We start from the raw sequence: 22,099 nt of genomic DNA, 5'->3' as shown, positions 1-22,099 counted from the left end.
CTCTTTCCAGAAAAACCACTGGCGTCACCAGAAGGCTAGTTTATGGGCTTGGGTAATTGGAAAACCAATGAGTAGTTCTTTGCCTCAGTCAAAACCAGGGAATAGCAGTAATGGACAGAAGGTAGAGGAAAGAGAGAAGAGACAGGCAAGCAGGGGTAGAGCACAGATACCAGATGCTAAACAAAAACATGAGTTACCCAGCAGCATCAGAAAACCCCTTGCCAGTTCCTCAGTCCTAGGACAGAAGTACACATGTAGTAAGCGCTCACAACCATCATACTATATACAGAATGTATATGTGTATATATCTACATCACATATTTAGAAAAGTGTTTGGATTTTGATCTGCCTCATTGTGGGAAGTTATTATGGTTAATGGGGGGAAACAGGCACATTTTGTGACTTATCCATCAAATATAAGTGACTGCTGTTATCAAGGGATGCTGGGGAGCTGCTTTTGGGAAACTGCATCATCCACACTATAGGAAGTTTGTAGAGGCTTGACTGTAGGCAAAGTTGGACTCCGAGTTGTTTATCTACAGCACTCCCATCCTACAGAACTTTGATATCACAAGGATGGAAATATAAGCATGGGTTCAAAGACCTCAATGCACAAACACAAAGATAAAAACAGGGAACTTCACCCAATCAACCACCTGTACCTCTGAGTCTCATATACTAGGTTGAATATAGCAAATTATAGTCCTTTTATTTTTGCCACATTGCCCCTTGAAGTATATCTTTAGTGATTATGATTAAACATTGGTCTTGTACTCTTAACGATAGAAGATTTATTTAGAAAGAACTAAACTGCCAAACTAAAGGCAGCAAAGGAATGTGAATCTGCTCTGCCTGGTACTGAAATGGGATCACAGAGGATCAACTCCAACTTCTGTTATGTCTGAATCCTCCTGCCACAATGCCTGAGGTTCAGTCTCAGGACAATATATTATATAGAAATGACAAGGCAGTTGAACAGAATGGAAGCTTTTGGCCCTCAAGACCTTTTGACCTACTCTTTTCCCTTTAGAAAGTAGAAGTCCACTTAAGGAGAGGCTTGGGTCCACCCTGGAAGCATTAACTCATGACATAAACAGTCATCTAAGATTTGCTTTGATGACTATCTCTCAAGTTATATCAAACTTTTTCAATATAGCAGATAAATATATACATACACATTCATGTATATATGTATACATATATATACTGTACCATTCTTTGACAGATCAAAAATGCAATTAAATATTTTAAAAATAAAATGTCTATGCTGCCCATCTATTTTGATGTAATATAACACATATGATCCAGTTACTTAGCATCAACACAAAACAGATGAATACTATTTTTACAGTTTCCATGAAAATCTAGGCAGGTTAAAAAGACATCCTTCATTTTAAAACAATGAACTTATGAATTACATCAAAGACATTGAACACATGAATTATACAATGGGTTTACAGAAAAAGTTGACAATAAATAGGCAAAAAGGAACAAATTTGCCAGAGATTTATTTTATATGGAAAAACCACAACAGTAAGTTCAAATACTGTAGCAAAAATTTGTTTGGCAAAACTTTATTTCTTCTATTACTAGTGGAAAACGTATGTCCTCATTCTACTCCAGTGATGACCCATGAGCCTTCTACATCATCTCTGTCCTTTAGAAGAACCATGCCACCTACGTGAGCAGTTTTTTTAACAAATGGAAAAAAAAATCAAAGCAAAATTTATTCTTCCACCCCTAAAAACCTTGCTATTGGCAAAAATTTCATCTATATGATGTAAGTTAAAAGGGATTTGATAGTTATTTTTAGCAAATTCTAGTGTTACCTAAAACAAAACTTGGGTGGCCATTAAAAAAAGTTAGACAATTTAGTAATAGATGCTTTCTAGTTTTATAGTCAAATACAGTCTTCTATTTCTTTTTCCTTTCTCGTGAAACTTTTCCTGTCCTCAATAGCCGTGTTAAATTGGGACTTTCGTTTTATCTCAAACTATCTTTTTAATATCTTCAGTTAAGTTTATTTTCCAAGAGATGAAGACTTTGTTAAGAAAAATTAAGTAAAATGAACTCTGAAGAATGCTGTTCTGATTGCTGCTAACCCACTGGCCAAATATGTCAGGATAGTTAAGATGTAGAAATTAAAGCAGATATTAAAGACCCAAGTGGGGATCATTTGATCTCTGTAAGAAGTGGAGTCACAATAAACCTCTCCATTATTGAGACACTCTTTTTACGCTTGCTGAACATAGTATGCAAGGGAAGCATTCATTTAGATATGATCCATTTCTGTGGACCCATGAGTGACTGGAACACACATGTAAAATTTTGCTGATGCTTTTTATAATTGTGGAAATGGATAACAGAGAATGTGCCTATCAAAATAGTTAGCCCTACCCCAAGATATGTTAATTTTGAGGATCATGAGTAAGGTACGGTAAAAATACCACCTTTTACCTTAAAATCTTAGAGAAATTTGCTATTCTTTTGGATCTTAAGCTAAATCCCCCTCCTTTTTTTTTTTTTTTGCATTTTCCGTAAACACATCTAAAGCTTCTTAGATGGCCATTCTCATGGGCATCGCTCTTGTATGATTTTGTGTGTATGTGATACAATCAGATTTATAGCAGATAAGGTACATGATTAAACTACATTATTTTAATAAATATTTCTGATTGTTCAAACCCCAGTCAGTGCTTGGATATAAAATTTAGCCTACAAGTTTCTTGGTGGGGAAAGCAAGATGAAGAGGAAGAAAGTAGGTTTGGTGGAGCAGATGGGGTATGAATTTGCTCAGATGCACACTGGAATGGCCAATGGAAAAGTCGTCTAAGACATGGGAGAGTAATTTATCCTCTTCCATATGTTCTGACTGAGATTTGAAAGTGTTGGGTCACAAACTGTAGTAGCACCCTTTTTCATATTGCCTGCACAATGCATGTACTATTCATACTTAATATGGAACCTACCCAGTTGAACAAAGAATCCAGCAGAAGGATAGTTATATTGTATATTCCCAGTAGGACATCTCACAAGACCTCCCCCTCCAAATGAAAGGGATAATTAGACTAATTATGTGATATTCTCAGTTCACTTCAAATCTTAATTTCATGGCTGGCTCTCCTATGATAAAAGTGGAGTTTTGTATTATGGCATGCATATACAGTAAGGAGAGCTAGAAAATGCTTATCATTGAAATTACACATTCTTCTAACTTGTTCAATAGCATGAGAATGATCTATTTACTATAGGTGATTAGGGATCCTGGTTCTGGATCGCTCAATCTTTATTGCTAGTAATTGATGGGAAAGCTTCAGTGCTACCGTGCTTAGATTGAACCAAACTGAAGCACTATTTTATTACACAGGGGACTCTTTCTCAACAACACAAGAAAGTCAAATATAGCAGTCATTATAATTACAAAGCACTTTGTGCTACTTTAAGCACCTCTTGTTCCAGAATTGCAAAAAAACCTCAAAAAACAAAAAAGAAAAAACAAACAAACAAAAAACCTTTATGAAAAAGCATTTTAACCTCATTTTGCAGACGAGGAAGCTGAGGCACAGAGAGGTTCAGTGACTGGGCCAAAGATACCTGGGTCAGCAGTAAATATAAGAACAAAAAGTGGGATTCCCGCATTGTAGCTTTTCTTGTACATTCTTCAGTTATTGTTCTGGCTTTGAAAATGCCAGTGCTAAAACTGAAGAATAAGATACTGAACCCATGTATGGAAGAATTTGTGTAGCATTTCACAGAAAGAGTTTCTGGTTCCCTACACACATTCTTAATGCATGGGAATGCTAGCCCTGTAAATAAAACGCTGACAATTTGAAAAATTGAGGCTGTTTTGTTATCTATAGTAAATGAGGCTAAAATTAGTTTTTCAGGAACATTTATTTGCTCTCAGAGCTGAATCCAAGACTCAGTATTACATAACCTAGGAAAGTACCAGTCTTCTAATTGTCTCTGGTAGAAAATGACCTTATCAGTAACACAATGTTACTTTTATATAAAAAAGTAGAGCTACCTTGTTGCTGTCAGATCTCTGGGGAAAAAGAAAAACGTTATCAGTCTAAATGACAAGAGGTCAGAATGCTCTAAGCATATCAGGATACTTCTAAAAATAATCATAATTTCATTTAATAGTCACATCTCTGTGGTAAATTCAACTGTTGGTAGAAGTTTACTTATCGCCTCTATTTGTATCAAATCACATAACATGTTATTTGCAGGCAATTTTAAGCAGCCATTTGAAGACCAGTATTTTGGAAATGGAAGTATTCAGAGGTGCCTCTGGCCCTATAGTTGTTGACATTCTAAACAGAACTAAGTCAGGGAGCTTGTGATTTAGAGCATCATCTTCTTAATTTTCAATATGAATGAGATCAGTTTGTTGCTCGTGGAGGACCACAGATGTGACAGAAGGCCAAGGAAGCATCAACATCTGCTGTTATTTCGTATGTTGCATTCGCCTGGGTCTTTCACTTTGGTTGCCAGTTTAGTCGGGGTCACTGTGATCCACTTCTCATCTGTCATGTGTGGAATGCATTCCACAAGCTCCACCGTTTGCAGAAAAACAAACCAGACACTGCTTTTCTTCTCACTCAAATTGCAGATGTCTCAGTTCCTGAGTTTTAAACAATAATAAAGACAGAAAAGCAAATCCCTGTAGTAAGAAACCAGACTTTTCAAATGAAATATTTTATTGTAAATAGCTCCTCATGGGTATTCCTCGTGCTTCAATCCCCACCCACCCTTATTTTTTTGTTTGATTTTTTAAAATGATGTTTATTTCAGGACTAGTGATTCCATGGGGTGTAGTGTTACATTAAAATGACATCCCCTGCACAGCAGGGGTAGAATGTTTCTTTGTAACTTTGGTTCCATGCCCAAGACACATCTTTGCTTGATCTGCTGAAACTGTTTCCATTGCTGAATTGTTTTCTTCTCGCAATCTATGTTTATAGTTCTTTCCTTCTGGTTTGACCTATACATGTTTCATTAAATGCAGCATATATTGTAGATTTTCAACAGGGTCATGTAGGAACTGTCAAGTAAGAAACCTTGAATAATGGCTTTAAAATACACAGTTGTAGTCCTGGCTACATTATAGTTCTAAGCTTTTGATCTCCCTTTCACTGCTGTAAACATTTCTGCCATCTTTGAAGGTTTAGAAGTATCTGCTTTTCTGCGGTCTTATCCGTGTTTTCGGTTACTCTGTAAAACAGACGGAGAAATTCTTTAATCATCACTTCTGTCAATAGCTGAAACAGAATAAAAGCACAAACTCTTTTTTTAAAAGAAAAAACCATCTTTTATTTTTTACCACCTCTTGGAACTGCATGATCTTGTGCATGTTATATAAAGAAAATCTCTAAGCTTAATTTCTTTAATTTAAAATGAGAGAACAGAAGTATCTATTTCAAGGGTTACTGCAACGTAAGGCATGTAAAGCAATTAACAGTTCTTGTCTCATATAAGTGGCCTGAAATATTAGCTGTTATCATTATTGCCTTCTTCTCTGGGACCTTCTAAGCCAATGCCTTGAGAAGCTCAATTAAAATATAATTTTCATTTTATTGTATTTTAAAAATTTTTATTGAAGTATAGTTGATTTACAATGTTGTGCTAATTTCTTCTGTACAGCAAAGTGACTCAGATATATATATATATATATATATATATATATATATATATATATATATATATACACACATATATATATTCTTTTTCATATTCTTTTCCATTATGGTTTGTCACAGATATTAAATACTGTTCACTGTGCTATACAGTAGGACTTTGTTGTTTATCCATCCTGTATATAATAGTTTGCCTCTGATAATCCCAAACTCACATTCATTTCCTCCCTTAAACCCCTCCCCCTTGGCAAACACAAGTCTGTTCTCTATATCTGTGAGTCCGTTTTTGTTTCATAGATATGTTTAGATTCCAAGTATAAGTGGTACCATATGGTATTTGTCTTTCTCTTTCTGACTTACTTTGCTCAGTATGATAATCTCTAGGTCCATCCATGTTGCTGCAAATGGCATTATTTCATTCTTCTTTGATGGCTGAGTAATATTCCATTGTGTGTGTGTGTGTGTGTATATATATATATACACACACACACACACACACTACATCTTCTTTATCCATTCATTTGACAATGGACATTTAGGTTGCTTCCATGTCTTGGCTATTGTAAATAGTACTGCTATGAACATAGGGATGAATTTATATTTTTGAATTTGCTGGATCATACAGCAACTCTATTTTTATTTTTTTGAGGAACTTTCATACAACCCTAGTGGTTGTACCAATTTAAATTCCCACTAATAGTGTAAGAGGAGTCCTTTTTCTCCACACCCTTTCCAGCATTTGTTATTTGTAGACTTTTTAATGATGGCCATTCTTACTGGTGTGAGGTGACACCTCATTGTAGTTTTGATTTTCATTTCTCTAATAATTAGCGATGATGAGCATCTTTTCATGTGCCTATTGGCCATCTGTATGTCTTCTTTGGAGAAAGGAGAAATGTCTATTTAGGTCTTCTGCCCGTTTTTTTGATTGGGTCGCTTTGTTTTTTTGTTGTTGAGTTGTATGAGCTGTATGTATATTTTGGAAATTAAGCCCTTGTCAGTAGCATAAGATACTATTTTAAAAGCCGGTCTATCTATGTTTTACAGTGACTTACTTTTATGTCACAACAATTGTATTTAATGGCAGATGGTCTCTACCCCAAGGCCCTGACCTGAGGATTCCTTGGGAATTTTGCCACACAGATTTCCTGTTTGGTCTCAGAGTATCTCTGAAAAGGTATTTCCCTGGGCTATGCCAGTCAAGTCTCCTAGCTCTGTTCCTCTTTAAGTCCATGTGTCTGGGTTTTTGCTTGGGTAGAAGTTTAGGACATAATATGCTATTCCAATAAAAGCCAGAAAATGGCACAGAGCACATGTTACCACGTGCTGCCTAAGGACATGGCCTTTAGAATGTGAATGGCATGGATGGAGAAAATGGGATTTCCATGGAAAAGTCATTTAAATTCTCCAAGGCTTAATTTCCCTGTCTATAAGGTAAAGGTACTAATTCTGTAGCAGGATTTTACTGGCACTCCAGAAATAGTGACCAAGATCCAAAGTGGTGGAAAAGGGGGCATGTAGTACCTTAAGGATGCTTCCAGTCCACCATACAGAGGCAAATTAGAGATTTGCCAAAGAAATTCCTGCCATAGGTGCCACAGGTGCAAGTTCGAAATATTTCGAACTTGTATTTGCAGAGCCACTTTGTCTACTTCCAAAGACTAGATTAGACTGAGATGAAAGAGTGACCGAGTCACAGAAGAGAACCAGTGGGAAGGAACTGCAGTGGTTGGGATGAAAGTACACTGTGGGAGGGAGGGGAGGGTGCTAAAAGGTGGTGCTGGCACAAAGGAGACTTGCATTCTATTGCTCAAACACAGAGCAATGCTCATCTATTTCTCATTCTCCTTTGTCTATCTAGGCAGAGAACTGGAGAGGAATGGCAAGGCGAGACGGGGCAGTAACTTCCTTCCCAACAAGAAGCTGAGGCCAGTACCACCAATGACGAGATCCAGAGTCTCAGTGGAAGGGCTTGGGCCCCGGCCAGGCAGGGGATAGTGCAATGGGCTTCTAAAGAAATCACACATATGACCCTCCAAATGGCCCCATCACCTCTCATAGAAAATACAACAAGAACTGGTCAGTAATAGCCAGAAAAACAGCTTCAACCACCAGGGAGGGGGCCATAACCACTGCCCATGGGTTGAGAGGCATGGATCATTTTCCCTCTTCCTCTTCCCTGCCCTCCAGAAGAGCTGAACCTTGCAGAGGGCAGAGGAAGAGACCTCTTAGAGCCAGCTCGTGCACCTCCTTCACCATGGGGATAAGGGAAGAAATGAGATGAAGCAGAGACTGAAGCTGAATTTTTAAATTAGGCTAGACTTTCAAGAACTGGAAATGACTGGGGAAAACAAACTGGGGAACCAACCTAAGATTTAATTAAAGGATGAGAGAGGGAAATAAGTGAAAGCCTTGGTTTGATAAAAATAGATTGCAGGGCTTCCCTGGTGGAGCAGTGGTTAAGAATCTGCCTGCCGATGCAGGGGACACGGGTTTGAGCCCTGGTCTGGGAAGATCCCACATGCCGCAGAGCAACTAAGCCCGTGCGCCACAACTACTGAGCCTGCGCTCTAGAGGGTGCGAGCCACAACTACTGAGCCCATGTGCTGCAACTACTGAAGCCCACGAGCCTAGGGCCCGTGCCTCGCAACGAAGAGAAGCCACCGTAGTGAGAAGCCCGTGCACCGCGACGAAGAGTATCCCCCGCTCACCGCAACTAGAGAAAGCCCACACGCAGCAACGAAGACCCAACGCAGCCAAAAATAAATAAATAAATTTATTTTAAAAAAAATAGATTGCACTCAGACTTACATCCCACTGAGATGAGAGCCCCAAACAACTCGTTACAGCTATAAGATTCCCATAATCCCTGGTAAAGAAGAGAACTAATCTGAATGTGTATAAAAGATGCTTTAAGGTGTGTGTGTGTCTGTGTGCGTGTGCACGCTCTCTCTATAAATATATATGTATATACATACACACACACATACCCAGTGTGTTTTTATATATAAAATAAATATGTAACATAAAAGTCTTCTACTTGCAAATTTTCAATTTATATATATAACCTCAGAGATAAATCCTAAATCCTGTTTCAAAGCACATACGCACCATTTCTCCCCGTCACAACTGAAGTAAAGCCCATCATTTGAGTAAAACCATGTTGGTTTTAAAAAACAAATGGATTTATAGGCAGTCTCCCAGAATGTTAGATTTCTGCAAATTGAGTATCTATAAAAGGAACTATGATTTCTACAGCAAAGCCAGGTTTATTCAAACTGGCATTATGAATAACTGAAGTAGTATCCAGTGCGTCACCACACATGACCCATTTTCAATGACCTAAAGGTCAGTATGCTGTAACTAAAACTGTATAAAATACAAATCCATCTTTGATTCAGAAGGCCCTTCTGGATATTACAAAACCTCAGGGATTCTTTTGAATGTATTGCTCTACAGCGCTGAGCTTTAGTTTCCTCCTCTGTAAAACAGTGACTGCAGTCATCCCTTCTGAGAGTTTACGACATGCCACCAGACTCTAAGTTGATGAATACAGTGATGTCATTTCTGACCTCTGACTCCAGTATCCAAGTACCTGCTGCATTGCTCGGTTCACAGGAGAAACTTAGCAAATATGTGCCGAGATCAATGGATAGGCTACTTATGTTCACTGTTCTTTAGAGTCTTCTAACTGTTAGAAGTTGGTTCAGATCCTTTATGGATCACGTACTTAGAGGCGCATTGATTAACAAACTGTAGCTAACTCCTGTTCTCTGGTTATGACAAATAGCCAAAACTCATGAACAGCAATCACGCCCTATTCCTGACTTCCACATATGCTTTTCATGGTAAAGGGTACCACCATCTAACCAGTTATACTGTACCATCCGGGACCCTAAGGGCCATTCCCAATACTTTTCAATCTATCAACCCTTATATACAACTTATCGTACAGTATTCAATAAATGGTAGCTGTTATTCTTACTTCCATTTTATAGATGAGGAAACTGGTATGGAGGATTGTTAGATAATTGGTCCTTGAGAATCCTAGTAAAGAAGATAAAAATATTGAATGAAACTTAACTGAAGCTAGAGGATCAAGGAAGGCTTCCCTGAGTCCGTAATTTTACAATGAGATGGGAAGGACAAATGGACATTAACTAGTTGATGGTGCTGTTGGAAATGTGGTCCAGGTAGAGGGAAGCACGTCTCAGAATGCATGATCTAAAACAGAACGCTTGGTGTGTCCTAGGAACTTGGCTTTTAATGATCCTTTCTATGGGCTAGGTACTATATTGGTTACTTTACTTATATAATATTACTTAATTCTCAGAAAAATAGTAGATGCTATTACTTGCTAATTTTTAGTTAGGAAATTAATGTTTGGAGGGGTATAATAGTATCTATTTTCCAGAACTGTTGTAAGTATTACATAAAATAATGGACATGAAATGTACTTTTTCAACTGCAAAACAGGATGTCCTCTTCCTTATTATAGTATCATTACTATCATTAAAAATGCATTTATTGATTGTCAACTATGTGCTAGACACTGTCTAGGTATTTGAGATACAAGAGTAAAGAAAACATCTATGGTCTTTGCCCTCATGAACTTTATATGCAAGGAAGGCGAGAGGCAGTAATTAAAAAACAAAACAAAACAAAACCCAAAACTCCAAATGCGTATAACATTTGACTGGGAGTGAAATCTAGGAAGACTTCCCTGAGGGAATCACAAGTGAGCTGAGATCTGAAGGATGAGTGAGAAGGTGTTCACTAGATAAAGCAGCACAGAAAGTATAGTTGTTCCTCCGTGTCCATGAGGGATTGGTTCCAGGACCTCCCACCAAAATCCAAGGATGCTCAAGTCCCTTATATAAAGTGGTGTGGTATTTGCATATAACCTATGCACATTCTCCCATATACTCTAAATCACCTCGAGATTACTTACAATACCTAATACAATGGAAATGCTATGTAAATAGTTGCCTGCATGCAGCAAACTCAAGTTTTGCTTTTTTGGAACTTTCTGGAATTTTTTTTTCCGAGTATTTTCCATCCACAGTTGGTTTAATCCAAGAATGCGGAACCTGTGGACATAGAGAACTGACTCTACTCTGCACACAAGGGCTGAATGGGCAGACCTCTGTGGTAGGCAGAAGGGAGTATAGCTCATCAAGGGAAATCCTGCAACAACACAAGGCCTCAGTAAGTCTGTAGTTAGATCAGACAGGGCTTTTTTGGCCACATTAAGGAACCGTGATTTGATCCTAATGGTGATGTTTTCCCAGGAAGGGGGCATGATTAGATTGGTGTTTCCTAAAACTCATTCAGGCTGCTGTATGAAGAGTGAGTTATGAGAGTGTCTGAGGAGAAGCACTGACTCCAATAAGTAAGATATCACCCCTGCGGAGCTGGGGGAGAATATATTTATGTATTCTTTCCTCTGTTCACTCATTCTTTAAGTTATTCTCCAAACGACATATAAAGAACAAACTGGATAGTTATCTTGGTGTTACATTACTATGCTATCCAGGGCCCTGATCTAACAGGTCACAAATCTGCTTTCACCTTCATTTACCCAGCTAGTTATTCATTCATACATCTGCCCTTCAGTCCATCTGTCAATTTAAAATTTATTCAGCACCTAAGTAAATATAAGGCACTGTTGTAGACACTGAAGATACAAAGATGAATACAGCATAGGCCCTACCCTATGCTATACTAACAGTCTAATGTGTGAGACGGATAGGGAAACAATTTTAATACGACTAGATAAAGGCTAATGGATATGTTTACATAAAGGAAGGGCTGATTAGCTAGCATATAATGCTGCATCAAATGGACTTCTTTTACCAATATAAAAGAACAAGGAGCAAAATTCTCCGATTTTAAACAACATATATTGTAGATATTGGTCAATTGCCATTTGTTTTCCACATGTTACCTATAGGCATTAGTGGGAAGAGGGATTGAAAAAAATGTAAATGTAATAAGAAATAAACATTCGTATATTTTAATGGAGAATTTGTAACTAATCAGCTGTGGCTGTTTTTATAATACAGCATTTATTGTTAAGTTTTTTTGGGATCAGAACAACAACGCAATATTATGTGCCTTTTAACATGGTTTATGTTACTAGACAGGAAGCGAAAATATTGAGCTATCAAGTTCAAAAATTCATGGTTGACACCAGAGAAGTATCATTAAAAATGAACTAGAATATGTGGATGAAGAATCACGCTCACCTGTTCTCTGTCTGGTCTTCCCAACTTCAAAATGAACAAAGCTGGTTCTGTTTTGTTCTTCACTAATCCATCCCTCCTCAGAAGAGGAGGATTTTCAATTGTCATTGTAACCTGGATGTAACAACTAACCTGGTGATAGCTATTTCTGCAGTCCTCTCATTTTCTTGTTTCCTTTGCCTTCCTGTGTAAGTGTCTAACATGGAAGAATTAGTGGTACACTATTTATTAGAATAAAAATACAGAATACTTGGAGGAAAGAAATACATGAAGGAGATTAAGAGGTACAAACTTCCAGTTGCAACATAAACGAGCCTTGGGTATGAAATGTACAATGTGGGGAATATAGTCAATAAGTTGTAGTATCTTTGTATGGCAGCTTGTAACTAGACTTATTGTGATGGTCATTTTGAAATGTACAGAAATATCGAATCACTATGTTGTGTAACAGGAACTAACATAATGTTATAGGTCAATTATACTTCAAAAACAAGCAAAGAAACTCATAGAAAAAGGGATCAGATTTGTGATTAGTAGGGGCGAAGGGTAGGGGGAAGAGGTACTGGATGCACAATCAAAAGGTACAAACTTCCAGTTATAAGATAAATAAGTTCTAGGGATATTATGTACAACATGATAAATATAATTAATGTGATTGTATATTATATATAAAAGTTGTTGAGAGTAAATTCTAAGAGTTCTCATCACAAGAAAAAAATTTTTTTCTATTTCTTTAATTCTGTAGATGCTCACTAAATTTACTGTGATAATCATTTCACGATGTATGTAAGTCAAATCATTATGCTGTGTACCTTCAACTTATACAGTGTTGTATGTCAATAATATCATAATAAAACTGGAAGGAAAAAAATGAATGCATGAGCAGATGGTATCTCCTGAAACTACGTGGGGTTCCCCTACTTAAGGTAAAAAGTCCCACGATAACGCATGAACGGAGTTATTTAGTCAGCAACCACTGAAAGCAGTAAGGAGTTAGGAGCTTTCAGCAGCTTCTAGTTCATCACTGACAAGAATGACTTAGGTAATTGCTACAAGGAAAGAAGCATAAGTCATTTCATTTTAAGGAGGCTATCTTTATATACAGTTTAAGTTAGTCTTAGGTTTAGAGCAGAATATAAATCTTTAATTTAATAGGAAAAATATTTTTGTGGTTATTTGCAGCATGCTCTTACTACCCGCCAATAAGAAAGCACTTTTCTTCCTTACTTCCTCCTACCTCTCTCTTGCCTGCTTTGGACATATAAGTAGCATTAATCACTTTCCAGTAACGTTTTATTCCCTTGTATTATTGAAATCCAGATTATTCTCGGAAAAGAAGAGATGAAAAGGTAACTACTCCTTTTGGTTTAGGTAGTAAACTACTCGGCAGTACTTAGAGGTTTTATTTTCAAACTTGTATATTTGCAAACTCAGTAAATGTGACAGCCAACTTTTTTTTTCTTTTTTATAATAGCTAAGAGTTGCTGATTACTGAACCATGTGCCAGTCAATGTGGCAAATCCTTTATATGTATAATCTTATTTAATTCTTTCAACATAATGCCATGCTGGAGTTAATATAATTATAACCATTTTATGGAATAGGAAACCTAATCTTGGTCTAAACCTACCATGACATAGCTAGTATATGGCAGGATTCAAACTTAACACTAGTGTTAACTTCAAAGCTGTACACTCTACTCAGCCTTTTTCCTCTACATATTTTTACTACCCAGATTCACTGCCACATTAATTTGCTATAATATTATTATTAATTATAATTGCATTTTTTCATTTGACCATTCCTAAGTGTCAATCACGCACGCCTCTGGAGGAAAAGCAAATCAAATTTTGTATATCCCTCGAGGAGTTACAAAAAATTGGAAAAGGTATGGAGATGAGCACATTGCAATTTCAAAACCCAAGAGCTATGTAGTAGTACACAGATTGTAGACAGGACCCCTCTGATTGCTGATATATATGAATGTAAATAATGCTCAAAATGTGAGAGAAAGGCCCTCTTTCATCTGTGAGGCAGAATGGTGTTAAAAGTGGACTCTGGCGTGAGCCTGTCTGGGTACAAACCCTAGTCCTGCCCACTGTAGCTATATGGTCTTGGGAGAATCACATGCTGTAGTTTCTCCAACTTTTAAAAAAAGAAATAAAAGCAACACCTACTTTCTAGGGGGTTTTGTGAGGATTAATGTATCTATTGCTTAGAACAGCACCTAGCATGTAATTGTTAGTCATTATTGATATTAATGTTCAAGCCTACTCATTTCCTAGCTAGTATTTATGTATAAGTTTGATTTTTCTTCCCTACGCTACCATGTAGTACTTGTGTCTCAATGAACTTTATTTGCCTCATTGATTGATTGATTGATTGACTGCTATTTGGGGGATGGGAGGGCTGTTTGTTTTCTCATGCTCTGGCCATTTTGATCCTTTCCTAGAGAATCTCACCTATTTCTCTTTAGATATTCTCATTCAGTTTAAGAAACTAAGTCCTCTTCTTTATGTGCTGCAAGGTTACCACCCTTCTTGTCAGACAGAGGATAATTTTCAGTCTGAAAAGAAAATCTTTTGGAGGAAGGAATAAAGCCAGGGAGTTGGGTATATGAGGATACAACTTTCTGGGGATATCTGCTTCACTCTTTCCTTGTATCAGGTCATGTTAAAGTACTTTTGCTTTTCTGTTTCACATCCAGGTAACAGAGTTGATACCCACAGAGAGAGAAAGTGTCTCTCTTCCATTTTTCAACTTGTTATAGAAAATGTTAAGTAACGTGAGGTCCACGAAAGATCCCTGCATAATATAACTTAATAGGATAATCAAGGTGGACACACACCATGGTAAACAGATTTAGAATAGCAGCTAGCCCTTGTTTATTTTTAAATAATGGTGTTAAGGTTTGTGGTTTCTGTACCTGGGCAGACATCAGAATCACCTGGTATGCTTGTTAAAAATATAGATCAATCTTTACTCTCCACCTCTCTCACCCTCTGTCTCATCCCCACGTCTAGTAATCTGCTTCATTAAATCGGAGGTAAGGCTTTGGAATCTGTATTTTTAATAGCATTGGGAATCACTGTCTAAGATGATTTATACTTGTATTCATAAGAAATTGACTTGATAATATAATAATAGTGAGTCTTCATTTTTTTCTAAATTGACATTGAAAACTATCTTATTTTAAAACAAGATCCAATTTCCCTAAACAGTCTTTTTTCCTGAGTCCTGATGAAGAGGGACTGGGAGAAAGGGTTAAAAAAATCAGTCATTTTTAACTTGTTAGATTTACAGAAGCAGAATTTTCAACCTGGAAGAGAGACTAAAAACATACTCATTTTTTTTTACTTTGCAGATACAGAAACGACTCTTTCAGTGTAATGAGGGGCTACAATGAGAATTCACAGATCCACAGACATGATGACTTCCCAAAGCAAGACAGTTAGCTAGAAAAAAGTTCTTGATTTCCATCATGCTTCATGGTCGCTTCATTTCTTTAATAATCACCCAAATGGATTGGATCTATTTCTCAGTTTATGGCATTTAAATACCCAGTGTATTTTTTTAAAAAAAACATGGGCATAGTAACTATATGCAGCATCCTTCTTATCAAATACCTCTTAGAAGCACATTTTGAGAATTAAATGGAATCTTACCTGTAAGAGGCACCTTGACATCAAGGCCATAGAATAAAGGCAAGAGAGAAGAACAAGAATAGAAACAGAAACTGCAGAAGAAAAAGAAGAAGATTATGTAAATCTGAATTTCTGTACTGCCATTCAGGTCGTACAAAACCTCAGCTTTTCCACTTTGCTCAAATCTGACCATTTCTCATATATACACCAAACACCTTTTATTTCAAAAAACCATACCTGTTATTTATCCACTGGTAAAGCAATGCAATGAATAACTGGTGTTCAACTAACATCGACTGATACATTTTAGAACTCTGAGAGGGTCTTAACAGGTCATCGGCCTAAGCTCCTAATTTTATAAGTAAGAAAAATAAGCACAGAGCAGTTAATCAATAGTCTAATTGCCTATAATCTGATGGTATAGTGAAGCCTAGAGGTTAGACCTTCCAAGTCCTACTCTATTACATGTTATTGTCTCTATTTTTAATGTGTGAGAGGGTAATTTAAAAAATTAAAAATGATCAAAGTGTACACAATCACTCAATGCTATCGTTATTTGATTAACGTGTTAGGTTTTAGGACTAAGGTATTAATCTGTAGGGTAAACATATGATCACTTATCCACAGTGGGGCACTCCTCAGAGGGAAATGGAATTGTATTAGTAATTACATCAGGGCAACAGGTATAACCTGGGTCTGTCCTGGTTGAGTGAGGATATGTGGTCCTCCTACTGGTATGAACTATGTTTATTCATCAGAGGTAACTACACACAGTGAATGGATGCTGCCGTTCCAGGCTGTCATGCTTCTGAGATAGATTTCTCCTTATTTGACTCATAGAAGTTAAATGGAGTCCGATATTTCTCTCTTCACCAAGAACCTTCACCGGAGAAGCAGATATTTGGATGGAAAACATGCTTGTGTAGCACTGGTAGAAAACCAACTGTATACTAATTATAAAATGTCATAGGTCAGATCAGTTTTTTCGAATACTGATTTCCTCGGTGATTTACAGAGTCATGAAGTCTTTTGCCTTGTTATCACACTTCAGGAGCCTTCTGTTGGTCATGACATTTTTGAATAGGGTCCTGTATGGCAGTCTCATATTGGGCATATTATTTGCATATTTCCTTTAATGCCATACTTATAAGGCTCTCGCTTCCCTGTGGCAAAATTGCATGAACAAGTTATAGACATGGTGTGAAGAGCCATGTATTAGTGACTGGTCTAGTACTATGAAAAGCAGAAACTCTGTCCTTTTTTTTTTTTTTTCCCATTCCTTGAAGATGGATAGTAATAGGATGGCACATGGAACAGGAGTGGATGGAGGAGAGGAATGGAAGGCTTCCACTATTCCCATGAGAAGGTCAGGTGTCAGAGCTACCTCTCTGGGCATGAGGGGACGCCCATCACTTGATTTACAATGAGAGTCTAAATTCCATGCTATGTGGTAGGCAGGCTGTGGCACTTAGGGTCGGATACTGACCTCTGGTCTTGATTTGCCATAGACTGGTTATATGATTTGGGGAAAGTTGTTTAATGTCTCTGAGCCTTTGTTTTATTATCTGTATAAAAGGGGAACATAATATCTGTGGTATGTTTCTCAGGATAATTATAATTAATTATAATAATTATTATTTATTATACTAATAATTATAATGAATGATGATAATTCATCATCAAATGAGATGATGAATGTGGAAGTGCCTTGGATGGTGAAGAGCGGCACGTGGGAAGCAATTTTGCTATGTTTGTTTTTATCACCTGATTTATACTCACTGTGTGCATGGGAATTAGGAACAAAGAAGGAATACTGTATGTACCCTGAGAAGGTGTTCAAGTACTCCAGGGGAAAGAATGAAGACTATCCCTGACATAAGTGATCTTTAGCCTTTTCACTATGCTTGTGGATGAGTAGAATTGAGGTCAAGTGAATAGAAGGTACTTTATAAACCTCATCTGTCATTCTAACCTCTAATCAAAAACCAACTGGATTATTTTTGAAGTGGCTTAGTTTAGTACTACATATGGAATATGCTACTTTGATAGCTAAATAATCGTCATTTTCTGTTAAGTACATTAACCTATTATCATAAATATTTAGGAAGTTCAGACCTGTAAAATGAAAAGTTCACATTTAATTTGGCTAGGGTGGTGACCTGACTAGATGTTAGAAAATTCCTTTATTTGTTTGTTTTTCCTCAGTTAAGTGGGGACTGAACTGAACGAAGTTTCTGGGGAAGAGCTGGCAGCTTCCTCCTTGAGCCACCCCAGGACTGTTTACGAATTAGCAGAGAGACTGACTAGGACCAAGGGTAGCCATTTAAATACGTGAAAAATGGAAGATAGCAGGTGTGTCCTTTGACAGCCAGGGAAACTGTGGACAACCCCTGCTTTCTATGGGTCTTTCTGCCAAACACTGGGAAATTAGATGCAGCTTTTCGTTTACTACACTCTTACCCTGAAGAACTAAATAGCACAGTTTGGAAAAGAGGAAAATTCAAATTTAAAATTTTGTATAAGATATGTAACTTTACATTTGGAAATTTTAAAAAATATACTTTAATTTGACTTATACTTTTTTAGTATTTCCTAATTTTCATGTAAGTGACCTCATTTTTTTCCTCATGGAACCCATGAGAGGAGGTGAGGGTGAGTGTTACCATCCCTATTGAATAGATATGGCTTAGACACAGTGGGTAAAGTCACTTACCCAAGCTCAAATAAGTACATGAAGACCCAGACTACATAAGAATCTATGTGGCTGATTGTTTGGCTACTGGACCCTACCAGTGGCCTTTGAGCTCACATAAGGGCAACGATAAAAGCCATTTGGAATGAACCAAATTCTAATCACTATCTCAGAAATGGCAGGTGGTTTGCTATTTGCTTCTTGGGTGCCCATGAGATATTGCAAAACAACCATGCTTTTTCGCAACACAGGGATTCAGGCTGCTACTTCCAGTCAATGAGACTGGAACTCCATAGAACACCTCTTGCCATCCCTGCTGTGTTCCTTGGCAGGGTGCCCCTGGCATCGCAGGCAGGATAATTCTTTGTTATGCAAGACTGTTGAACTCACTGCAGCTAAGGAGCATCCCTGCGCTAGCCCTCTCCCTTCTCCCAGAACACACACAATTCCAAATGCCCTCTTTACCTCACCCCCACCCCTGCCAAAAGTGTTGGCTGACTTGGAAGAAGCAGTTCCTCTCTCAGACCACTGGGGAAGTGACATGAGGGCATAGTTTTCATGTGTCAATCTAAATTTCTGAATGTATTATTGAGGTGAAATTGCAGCACAAGGAGGAAGGGCTTTTTATGAATAATGGGAAAGGCTTTTTTAAAAAGGGACTAAAAAGATTTTAAAAAGGAAGAGGAACGTAGAGTAACAAAACTCAGAAGAAACTTTTGGCAAAGAAGTGAAGATGGGAAAGGGAAAACTGAGGAAAGAAAACACTGATAGAAAAGGACAGGAATCAACACAAAAGGCAAAAATGTAACTGAAGGCAGAAGCTTTGCTAGAATCCTGGTGCCTGACTACAGGCAGAGTTTACGTTTGCTGTAACTATACCTGCCTACACAAGATACACAATAGCTGAGAAGAAAGAAAACACGGTGAGTGAAAACAATATTATTGTCTGATCTAAAAAATAAAGATTGAAATACATATTGAACTTCACATGTACCTTTTCTTCTAAGTCCTTTATCTGTCTTTTCTGGATGTCTGTTTTATCTTCTAAGTCACGAATTCTCTGAAAAAGAAAGGGATGGGAAAAAGAAGCTTTTCAGTCTGTTAAGTTAAACAAGAAGATCATTCACCAACCTAAAACACTAAACTTTCTATAAAAACATAACATCTGGAAATGTCACATATACGTTTTTCTATACCCAGTGGGTTATTGCATTTTTCAAAAATTACCCGTACTCACAGTGAAAATCATTTTCACTGATTATATTTTAAAAATATTTGCCATCCCTTTCTCTTCTGGGTCAATCTATCCCTGAAGACCCCTTCCCTGTGAGAGAGGCATGATTCTCACCCCACTGTCCTTGGGCTTGGTCAGGAGACCTGTTTTGGCCAGTGGAACGTGAGTGGGAGTGAGATGTGGGAAAGCCACATCCTTGTAGAGACAGCTGTATGTCCCAGAACTAGAGAGCAAGAAACAAATTTTGTTGTAAACCATTTGATTAAGGTTTTTGGTTGTTCATTACCTCATTAAAAAATGGCTAAAACTGGCTCACACAAATGCAACTATCCCATCGGTTTCTGTTCTACCTTTTTTTTTTTCCAACCTTATTTCAAATCTGTTTCAGGGTGGAATTTCCTCACGAAACAGGACTGACCAATTTTCACAAAACAAGGTAGCGAATCCACTTCAAAAAAATTCAAAAGAAGGAACTGATAAACTAGGGGAAAAAAACCCCCAAACATAACAAGAATAACACAAGTAATCCTGAAGACAAAAAAGTTCCAGAACTGTCTTTGAAATTACCTGTAAACTATAACAAAATTCCAGTAATTTAAATAGCACAGATTTGAAATTGACATTACATAGACTAATTTATAAGTGAAAAGAGTCTTCAAATTTCCTTCTGGCAATCTAAAGGCCTTGTATGTTCATGGTCCAGGGTTACACAGGGCAAGCTTGTAATTTAATGCCTCTTTTGGGAATAATTAGAAAATGGAGAACTGGAGTTTAAGAAGAAAACAGTGGAAGCTAAACAACGTGATAATATAGAAGGAGAGGTTTTACAATGCAATGTGGGGAGACAAAAGGGAAGCTAGAACAAAGAACAGTTGAACTTGGAAATCATATCTTCCTCTCTCTAAAGTGGTTCTCAACTGGGGGTGAGTTTGCACCCCAGATGACATCTGGCAATGTCTGGACATTTAAAAAAGTTAGTTAATTTATTTTAAAGTGTAATGTTCAGTGGTTTTAGTATATTCACAAAGTTGTGCAACCATCACCACTATCTAATTTCTGGACAGTTTTGAATCACATGTGATCACTGGTCACAACTGGGGGAAGGGGTGCAACTAGCACCTAAGGGGTAGAGGCCAAAGATGCTGCTAAACATCCTGCAGTACACAGATCAGTCTCCACCCCCCACCCCCCGCATAAAGAATCATCAGGCCCAAAATGTCAGTAATGCAGAGACTGGGAAATCCACAGATCAGTCTCCACCCCCCCATAAAGAATCATCAGGCCCAAAATGTCAGTAGTGCAGAGACTGGGAAATCCTGCTTTAAAGGAAAGAGGGTGAGGTCTGTGCAGGAGAGGAGGGTGTGTTTTGTCAGAAGGACCATGAAATTATGTGACAATGAATGCTGATGTGTGTGACAGTGAATGATAAATGTGTGTGATGTGTGTGCTTGTATTTCCATAGTGCGGCTTACGCTCCAAAGCTACACAGTGAAAGGATAAATTTGCTAGCTGTTTCTACCTTGAGTGTGCAAGAACTTCCTTCTTATGTCTGCTGGATGTAGAGGCAAGCACTACAAAATCATGAGATTACTACGGCATCTATGCAGCCACCAAGCCTGTGCTTGTTGGGCACCTTCTCACATGTTCAGGACTGTGCTGGATGTGATGGAGAATACAGGCAAGGCATCAATTAGTTCCTGATCTCAAAGAACTATCACATCCAGATGGGGAGAAAAAATGTAAAACACAGGGACAAACAGATTAAGCAGAAAAAGTAAACAATGGCGAAGCTATGCACAACCTCATCGCCAACCTCTAATACCCAGTACAGTGTTTAGCACAAAGCAGCTGCGTATACATATTTATTCAATGAGTTAGGTAAGCTCCACTGTGTGCTGCGGGCTTTATGTCTTTTTCCGTCCCATCTGCTTGCCAGCCTGCCATCCAGTCTCACAGTAAACTCTATGGAGTCCAAAATAGATCCCTTTTCTACGACTTTTGGTCTCTACTGCTACTAAGTACACCAAGTCCCCCATCATGACTGTGTGAGAGGTTACTGCCGGCTCTTCCTGCTTCTAATCTTGTGCATCCTACATCCACCTATAGCAGCCAGTGTGAACTCTTAGAGTGTGAAATGATCACGGCAGTCCTTGAGTTTTAAGGGGGCGAGGAAGAGGGAGAGGGACAGTTAGCCAAGTTGCTCTCAGAATAAAACGCAAACTCCTTCAAGGCCCAGCATGACCTTGGCCTGTCTCACCTCTCCAGATTCATCTCATAACCACCTTCCCTTGGCTCCATGTGCCCCTGCCATACTGGCCTTCTCTCTGCTCTTTAAATATTCCAAACATTCCCATGATAGAGACTTAGCCCCTGCTGACCCTAACTTCTGGGACACCTCGCCAAAATCTTTGCGTGGCTGATTTCTTGGGATTTCGACATTTTCAGAGAGGCCTGCTCTGATCAGCCAGTCTAGAGTGGCTAATCCTACTCCCAAACTCACTCTCATTCTCTCCCTCTCCCTCCCTCCCTCCCTCTCTCTCTCTCTCTCTCACACACACATGCACACATCTTCAGAGCACTTATTGCCACTCTCTGAAATTGCCCTGGCTATTGCTCATTTGCGCTGTTGCTTTTTCCCTCTTCAT

At 38.1% G+C, this 22,099-nt stretch overlaps 1 protein-coding gene across 2 annotated transcripts in view; it reads right to left on the bottom strand.

Annotated features, from left to right (window-relative positions):
- Positions 1–3,890: 3,890 nt before the first annotated feature.
- Positions 3,891–22,099, bottom strand: part of JAKMIP2 (janus kinase and microtubule interacting protein 2) — a 169,573-nt gene continuing 151,364 nt past the window's right edge. Inside the window, exons 20-22 of one of the 2 annotated variants that reach the window (XM_060006863.1) lie at positions 19,215–19,280; positions 15,550–15,620; positions 3,891–5,217 (exon numbers count right to left, since the gene is read on the bottom strand). In XM_060006863.1, the coding sequence (XP_059862846.1) occupies positions 15,570–15,620; positions 19,215–19,280 (117 nt within the window). In that variant the 3' untranslated portion in view covers positions 3,891–5,217; positions 15,550–15,569. The remainder of the gene's footprint in view (positions 5,218–15,549; positions 15,621–19,214; positions 19,281–22,099) is intronic. The other variant, XM_060006864.1, reaches the window with a different exon arrangement.

The sequence above is a fragment of the Delphinus delphis genome, chromosome 3 (genome assembly GCF_949987515.2).
Source record: "Delphinus delphis chromosome 3, mDelDel1.2, whole genome shotgun sequence".
In the NCBI taxonomy this organism is placed as follows: domain Eukaryota; kingdom Metazoa; phylum Chordata; class Mammalia; order Artiodactyla; family Delphinidae; genus Delphinus; species Delphinus delphis.
The sequence above is the reverse complement of the archived record's forward strand: the minus strand, read 5'-3'. Positions and strand labels throughout refer to the sequence as shown.